Genomic DNA, 9364 nt, shown 5'->3' on the forward strand with positions numbered 1-9364 from the left:
ATAATAATAAATAAATCATTAATATGATAGCTATCTAAATTTAAAAAATTAAATTTTATTATATAAAAAAAATAATAATATCATTTGGACCCGCCTCACTCGAATCCGTCTCACTGGGACTTACCAGTACAGGACCTTCTGATGACAGAACTGGTGCGGCAATAGAAATCGGTGAGGACGCCTCAACCTTCGAGGTAGACAGCGAACACGAACGTCGTCGTCTGTCTCCTAGTACCATACCTGCAATTCTTGATATATAAATAAATATAATATTAAGTAATAATAATAAAAATTATAAGTAATTGAGTATGCAATAAATATAAAATAAATTTATGCAATAAATATAAAATAAACTATAAGTAGTTGAGCATGCAAAATAATATTAACGCAAAATAATAACATGAAATCTAATCCCGAGGATTTGATAGTTTTTTATTTTTTTCTAAAATATTTTTAACCTAAATTTTATTTTATAATTTTTTATTTTTTTAAAAAATATTTTTTATTTAAAAATATTTTTTTCTAAATAATTTGTTTTTTGAATGAGCTTCGGACTCGGTCTCCCATGGTCCCTACTCCCACGATGCCGGTGCCGTCACACACCCCGTATCTCCCGGACTCGGCCCCCGCGACCCCCACTGCCACGGCACCTGTGCCGGTGCTGTCACACACCTCGTGCCGTTCAGATTTGGCCTCCTACGACCCCCGCTCCTACGATGCTGGCACTGTCACAGACCCTGCGCCACCTGGATCAGATCTTGATTCGGATCCCAATCCGAATCGAAGTCTCGACCTGAATCTCGACCTCGATTCAATTCAGATCGTGATTCAGATTTTATTTTTATTAATCAAATAATAAAATATTTGATTAATTTTTTAATTTTATTTTTTCTTTTTTTCCCTCCTTTCTCTCTTCGCTTCCTCCCTCCCCATCGTGCAAACCCCTCCCCGTCGCCGCCCCCTCCCTCGCCCCGTCTCCCTCGTTCGCCGGCCACCCCCTCCCCGGCCCCACTCCACCAGCGATAGCCTCCTCGGCCCTATCTCCATCGCTGCCAGTCGCCCCCTCTAAGATTTTGCTGTATAGTAGAATATCATCAAAAAATACTAGCACAAACTTTCTAAGATAAGGAGAGAATACCTCATTCATGGTAGCTTGAAATGTGGCTGGTGCATTAGTTAATCCGAAGGGCATCACTAAAAATTCATAGTGGCCCATGTGAGTTCTAAAAGCTGTCTTATATACATCTTCTGGGTTCATTCTGATTTAATGGTAATCTGATCTCAAATCTATTTTAGAGAAATATTGAGATCCTTCAAGTTTATCCAAAAGATCATCAATTAAGGGTATAGGATATTTATCCTTCACTGTTGCCTTATTGAGTTGCTTATAATCCACACAAAATCTCCAGCTGTTATCTTTTTTTTTACCAATAATATAGGTGAAGCATATGGACTTGGCTGAATAATGGTAGTTTTAAGCATTTCTTGTATTTGTCTTTCAATCTCATTTTTCTGTTCATATGTATATCTATATGGTCTGATATTAACTGGATTAGTGCTCAATAACAAAGGTATTCTGTGATCTTGTGGCCTACAGGGTGGCAATCCTTTAGGCTCTTGGAACACATCAATGTACTGTTTTAATACTTTATTGACTGAATCAGGTATCTCTATCTCTATTCTTTTTCCATCAAAATTCTTTAGTTGCTCAACTGCCCAACAACCTCCTTTAAGTCCAGACTTGTACCACTATGTAGCAATGATCATTTGAAGTTTGGCCTTAGTAGTCTTTAATTTAGATCCTTTTGTAATACCTTTCAATGTTATCTGTTTTTTTTCTTTAATAAAAGTAACAGCATTATCCAAACAATCGAATGTTACTTTACCATAGATTCTTAGCCAATCAATTCTCAGAATTATGCTAGATCCATTTAATCTAATCACCCTTAAATCTGTCTGATACTGTTCTCCCTGCATAGTCCATTTAAAATTGACACATTTGAGCTTACTCAACACTCTGTGTCCATTTGCCACTGTTACCACTAATGGGTTTGCTGCAGTAAGTGTAGTCTTCACTTCTTTAGCCACTTGGTAATCAATAAAGTTATGAGTACTTCCTGTGTTAATTAGAATGACTAGAGTTTTATGACCAGCTTCTCCTTGAATCTTAATAGTTTTATTTTGGTTTTGTCCCATTAAGGCATATACAGCTGTTTCTATGTCTTTATCTTTTTCTTCTTCTGTCATGGTCTCTTCATCTATCTCTTCTTCCTCCTCTTCCTGCAATAGCTATTCATCAAATACTTCATCAGCTTCTATTGTGGTATTAACAGATTGATTCATCTTCAGTGAACACTGATGCCTCGGATGATATTTTTCTCCACATTTGAAGCACAAGCCAGTCGCTCTTCTTTGTTCCCACTGTTGTTTATTATCCTTTTGAAATAACTTCTGATTTCTGAAGGTTTGAGATTTTGTATTTTCCTTCTGTACTGCTGGTTTAGTGTAAAAATATTCTACTGTCTTAGTTGTGGGTGTTTTGTAAATCATTTTGTTCCTTTTTCACATCATTAACAAAGCCTGTTCATGTAACTTAGCTTGTTCGTACACCTCTTCTAAAGTTGTAAGATGAGATAAATCAATATACGGTATCGATTCTTCCTTCAACCTACTGATATAACTTTCTATAAAATATCTTTCGATTGATACTGGATTATATTGTATCATCCTAGCTCTCATATCCTTAAACTTTTTTTGATACTTCTCCACAGTACTTATTTGCACCAACTTATTAAATTTTTTGATCAATTGTTTCATATTTTCACTGTCAAATCTTCTGTTCACTACTTCCACCAATTCTTTCCAACTCAAATTTGGTTTGTCAATTAAGTACCCTTCCTTCCATCTGTGTGCCTTTCCTATAAAATGTATTGTAGCAATTTTCACCCACTGAACCACTGGAATCTGATATATTTTAAAATATTATCCACTCTTACTGCTCCATTCTTTCGGTTCTTCACCATTAAAGATAGAAAATTTCAACTTTGGATAAGGTAGGTGAAGTGGGGTTCTGTTTTGAATATCACCCATCCTATCCAATGGTTGATAAGGTGTAGGTAGTATTCCTTTACCTCTAAATTCAGTTGCTATTGCTGATGAGCTACAGCCAGGTGGCTTCGAACTATTTGTTCTTCCATATGTTGAGGCTAATGGATTGTTGTTTGCAGTGAATGAAGGAGTGGGTTGAGAAAATTGATGGCTGCGGCGAAATTAGCTTCAGCAACTGCTCATACCTGCGATTTTGTTCCTACATCAAAATTTCATGCCTCCTTGCAGCTTCAATTTGTAAAGCTTTATATCTCTGTCTTTCCTCAATCTGTATTCCATCTAACTGTCTTGCAAACACACCCAACTTTGTATTGTATTCCTCAAATACTTGTTGTAATCTATTTTCAATATGGTTGTGGCAGTCTGTGGTAAATGTTTGCATTCTTTCTTTCAGTGCTCGTAGGTTTTCACAGATATCTTTTAATCTGGTTCCTTCTGCCATTTTTAATTATACTCCAGAAAAATTTTTTAAAATCTGTTTTGAAACTGTTTGACAGAGATTAAAAATTTTTATAACTCTTGGCTACAGCAATTTAATTCAGGATGGCCAATGATGATTTCATGAGGTCAGGTTGCTGTTTTTAACTTATTGGAATAGTAATCACCCTTGTAGACCTTGATACATTCATCACAATCTATTCTGGAAATAGATCTAGTCAGTTTTGAAAGTGTTACCTGATGTTGAGTGTTTTACTTGATTGAATGAAAATTCTACTATCAATCTCTAACCTGGACTGTGCAGCACCACAGATTGCCGATTACAGTATCAAGCAAGCTTTACTAATGTTTTCAGGTCGTCTTGCCGCAGGTCCAAGGTTCAGATCTGAGCTATGATACCAAATTTTATAATATCCTGGCTTTTCTAGAGGAATTCAGTGAGATGTATGTGTAAATCTGAAGATAGAATTGAGATGAAGGAGGAGATTAATAGGGAAAGGAGAGGTCAGATTGAGAAGGGAGTTTAGATCAGAGAAAGAAAAGTTTTGGAGGGAATTTGAATATTTTTCTTTGTATGATTTGAATCTTTGTTACAGCTCCTTTTTATATGCAGTTATAGGTAATGTAAATGCAATATTTTTGAAATGAAATGTAACTCTAATTAAATTGAGATGGTATTTTTCAGGAATGAAATACAAATGTTCCTAAATGAAATATGAAATGAAATTCGAGAGGATATTTTTGAGGCTTGTCGGAGCAAGTTGTTGGATTTGATGGCTGAATCCATAACCCGAACCCGACAGAATAAAAGGTTTAAGAACTCTCTGGATCCTGTCGCTTCTCCTGTTTTTTTTTTTGTCTTCCTCTTCGAAACCCTAGCCGACTCTTGGCCCTCTTTTGAAACCTTAGCCGCTCCTGAGGAAGGAGAAGGGTGTGCCCGACGTGGATTGGGATTTCCTAGAGTAAGACCAAGTTTTTCTGATTTTTTTGCTCCTCTACCAGCAATCTTGATGAGGATGAGTATTTCTAACTCATGTTATTTTATTTTATTTTGCTAAGTTGTTACAGGTCCTTGCGTGCTCCCTCCAAAGTCTCGGCCACCAATCTCTCCTTAGACTGCCCTGCATCTGCTGGGGCACCAAGGTCGTATGTTTGTGAGTCTCTTGTAGGTGCTACACAGCCACTGCTTCTCCTTTTTTTGGGGTCCCAACTGAGAAGGTGAAGATCCTAGAACCTCTTAAGATGGCTGGCATGTCCACCGAGCCTTCCTGACGGGCTAGAGCCTTGCCTTTGGACCTATTGGGCTTTGCAGAGCCTGTTTTACTGCTGCTGGGCCCTTCCCCTGATCCATGGGCTTCACGTTGCCTACCTCCCTCTCCCAATGAGTCGGACGTCTCTTACTAGGCTGGACGGTAAATTGTGTTGGCCAAATCAAAACAGCGACTGTGGGCCCTCGTGGCTTCCCCAGAACATAAAATCAGGGAGCAAGAAGACAATCTGAAAAAGGATAAATTATTAGATGGAGCGGACCAATACTCACGCGCCACATTATCCCACTTCCTGTATTTATATCTTTCGATGTGAGAATTCATCAGGTAATGCACCATAAACGTGTCCCGGAATCTGACCCGGCCGTGTAATAATTTCTCATAAGGCAATGGGAAAGTACATTAATGCTGAAAAAAAAAAAAAATTAAAAAATCAAATTGATCGTATTAATAAATATATCTGATATATTAAATTAAAAATTAAAATATTTTTAAAATAAAAATAAAAATATTATGAATATTATCTATCTGGATCTGTTTTTATATCCGATCAATTTAGATATGGATAGAAATTTTAGAATTCGACTAATATTTGTATCCATGTCCATATTCATAAAAAAAAAATAGATATGAATATGAATAACTAATTATCCAATCCGTATCCAAATATCCGAATACATATATAATTCTATATAATATTATATAATATTATTAATTTTTAAAAAAATATACAACATATAAACATATTATCAATTTGATTTATCATATATTTATTAATATTTTTAATTCTATAGTTATAAAATTTAATTATCTAAATTATATCTATAATTATATTCATATTTTTAATATCTAAATTGTATCTATATCTATTTAAAATAAAAATAAATATAAATATAAATTTTTTTATCTAAATAATATTTATATCTATATTTATATTTATTAAATAAAATAAATATAAATATGAATATGTTAATATCTGATTCATATTTTATTTGATTTCAATTTTACCTTAAAATCAATGAGAACAACGGCCGCCTTTGTCTACAAAATATCTTGCAAATGCTAAGTCATATTGAAGGCGACTTAATCCGCCACATTTAAGTATTCCTGCCCATCAGAGATGCGCATTCTAGCGGCATCTTCCGAATATCGCACAGAAAGGGTAGGTATAGATCGTTTTTGTTGGGCCCTCCATCCAATCACCATGAGAAGTATCTCTTTCCGCCATGTAAACCGGGAAGGAATGCTGATTTTTTTGCCCGTGAAGCGACGTTTGCTCTTATGTACATGCATGTTTTCTTAAAATAAAGTTTACTATATATATATATATATATATATATATATATATATAGTTTTTCAAAAAATTTTAGTATATTATAATATTTTATCCTAAGGACCATCGAAGAGAAGTGAGTCCATCTTCATGATTATGATAATTCTTTAAGCAAACGGTGCGTCCATCCATGCTCCTTTAGTGCATTCCCCTTGAATATTTAAAGGGTTGTAATAGAATTTATAAATATTTTTTATTTTTTTTAGACCTATATAAATCAAGTTCAAATTAGAGATTCAAGATAGGCATTCTCTCTATTGTATTTGACGATGAAACTCTCATATTGATAATTATCCAAATTATTTGACATAATTTATTATATTTTAACTATTTCTATAAAAAATATATGATCTAGAAATCCTTAAACCCATCAATATCAAAAATTGAATAGTTTATATATATATATATATATATATAAGACTATGGAATCTAAATTATATGGATTTAAGTAAATTAGAGATCCAAGATAACATAAAATAGCTTGAATCAACAATTAATATAGGGTTTTTTCTTTTTTAAGAGAAAAGAAAGGCAACAAAGAGCTACTCCTAACTTATTTCATAACAAAAAATAGGTATAGATTACATAATACATACAAGAAGATAATGATAAAAAGAAAGGATTAGATCTTAAAAGGTGATGTCAAGCTTTCAAGTCTCTTTCAAAGATCCTATACCTCATATTTAGACTTAAAAGGATAGAGAATACTTCAGCTCCTCCAAGATTGGAAGATATTTTGTAAAACATAATAATATAGGGCATCCTCAATTATAGTTTTTAAATTAGTCAGAAAAATTGAGATGCATGTGATCTAAAATGATTTATTGTAGCCATAATAAATATATTTTATGATCTTAAGATTTATCTTGAATATTAAAATAAAATATTTAAAATAAATTCTCCACTGAAGGTTCCATCGGATAAATTCTAGCAATTGCATCTCCACCTCGCGCCACAACCATCACCGGCATTATCTCTCTCCTTGCCTCCCTCCCTCCTCCAAGATGGAGGACGGCCCTCTTCATGTTGTTGTATTCCCCTGGCTAGCTTTCGGCCACATGCTCCCTTACCTCGAGCTCTCCAAGTCCTTGGCTAAGAGGGGTCACCGCATCTCCTTCCTTTCCACCCCAAGAAACATCCAAAGGCTCCCAAATATCCCTCCGCAAATAGCTTCCCTTGTAGACATGGTTTCTTTGCCCCTTCCGAAGGTCGACGGCTTGCCGGAGGATGCCGAGGCCACCACAGACCTCCCACCAGCTAAGGTCCAATATCTCAAGAAGGCATTTGATGGCCTCGATGAGCCCTTCACAAGATTCGTCCAAGAGGCTTCTCCAAAACCAGACTGGATAATCCATGATTTCTCTCATCATTGGATGCCACCAATCGCCTCCAGGTTCAAGGTACCATGTGCCTACTGAAGCATATTTCCTTCTTCCTCTCTTGTTTTCTCTGGGCCTCCCTCGGAGATGAAACTTGGAGGCTTGCGAAGGACCCCCGAGCAGTTCACGAAGCCACCGGAGTGGATCTCCTTCCCTACCTCCGTAGCTTTTCGCCTCCACGAGGCCCGAATGTTCATGGAGCACTACCGTGACAACGCCTCGGGGTTTTCCGATATCCAGCGCATGGAGCGGATCATCCAAGGGTGCGAGCTTGTGGCTGTCCGCAGTTGCAAGGAATTCGAATCCGACTGGCTCGCCCTCCTGGAGGAGCTCTACGAGAAGAAAACCGTCGTTCCAGTTGGCCTACTACCACCACACGTGCAAGAAAGGATCGAAGACGTTCATACTAACACAACCGGCGCGGCACAAGTTTTCGAGTGGCTCAACGGACAAACTCCAGGATCCGTGGTTTATGTTGCTTTAGGGAGTGAAGCCATGCTGAGTGTTGAGTTGATGCATGAACTAGCGTTGGGGCTTGAGCTGTCCGAGGTCCCTTTCGTTTGGGCTCTTAGAAAGCCAGCCGGCATGGGGGCCGGCGACGTGGAGATCCTGCCAGAGGGGTTCGAGGACCGGACCAGGGGCCTCGGAGTCGTCGCAAAGGGTTGGATTCCTCAGCTCAGTGTCTTGGCCCACCCATCGGTGGGAGGATTCTTGACACACTGTGGTTGGAGTTCGATCATCGAAGGGCTTCAATTCGGACATGCTCTAATTTTGCTGCCCCTGTTTGTGGACCAAGGCCTGATTGCTAGAATTATGGAGGAGAAAAAGATTGGACTGGAGGTGCCGAGGAACGAGGAGGATGGATCTTTTAGTAAAGAAGGGGTAGCCAAGGCCATAAGGTTGATAATGGTGGAAGAAGAAGCGGAACCATTCAGATGCAAAGCCGGAGAGCTGAAAGAGGTTTTCTCTGACAATGGATCCCAGGAACGCTATATGGACAATTTCGTTCGATGCTTGAAAAATCGCAGGGAAAAACAAGGCTGACCTGTGAATCCTTATCTTTTTGGTTTATTGGCATGCATGTAATGGAATCTCTTGTATCTAGTTACCTTTAATCTCTAATAAAGGCTGGGTGTCCCTTTTGCCTCCCTTGGAATCAAAAAAAAAAAAAAAAAATCTTTTATCTAGTTGTCTTCTTATCAAAGAATGTATTCAAAATTATAAAAAGGCATAGACCCAGGCTAGAAGATCGAAATATAGCTTTTTCTTACTTTCGAATCTAGAAGTGGAAATTGTTAGTTAAAACTATTCTATTACCTGGATTTTGGACTATCTAATAAAAAGTCATCAGATCATCCATATCATGCTTAACAACAAACCTTTTTTCATTCAAAATTTTCAACCTAGTTTGGATAATAATTAATCTTCTTCTATTCATCAAAATCCTAATGACAACTTTTGCTGAAACTTTTTAATTAGAATGGATGATGTTGTGGCCAATCCTCTTGTCACCTGGTCGTCGGGAACGAGCACCTGCAAAAGAAGTCCACACTGACCGGAGGTGACTCTGGCGGAGACCCTCCGACGGTCAAGTCAGAGAGGAGACTAGGCAACAGTAGAAAAGAATCAAGGAGCTCCGCGAGAGAGAGAGAAGGTAAGCCCAAGGATTTCGAAAGGACCTCCTCCAGCACTGTTGCCTTTCCCATTTTATAGTAGAGCGCGGCATGGCGCCATCATTAATGGCGCAGACAATGGAAGAGTTGTCAGATCGTTGAAGACTGTCAGAGTCACCGTGGGACTGTCAAATCATCGTGGGACTGTCAAATCACTAGGGTTGA

At 37.5% G+C, this 9364-nt stretch overlaps 1 protein-coding gene across 1 annotated transcript; it reads left to right on the top strand.

Moving 5' to 3' along the window:
* Positions 1-7082: 7082 nt before the first annotated feature.
* LOC105036426 (putative UDP-rhamnose:rhamnosyltransferase 1) lies at positions 7083-8673 on the top strand. The gene is given in 1 exon segment (XM_073252091.1): positions 7083-8673. A coding segment is annotated over 1 exon segment (1419 nt). The 5' UTR covers positions 7083-7151; the 3' UTR covers positions 8571-8673.
* Positions 8674-9364: the final 691 nt, after the last annotated feature.

Source organism: Elaeis guineensis, chromosome 2 (genome assembly GCF_000442705.2).
Source record: "Elaeis guineensis isolate ETL-2024a chromosome 2, EG11, whole genome shotgun sequence".
NCBI lineage: Eukaryota > Viridiplantae > Streptophyta > Magnoliopsida > Arecales > Arecaceae > Elaeis > Elaeis guineensis.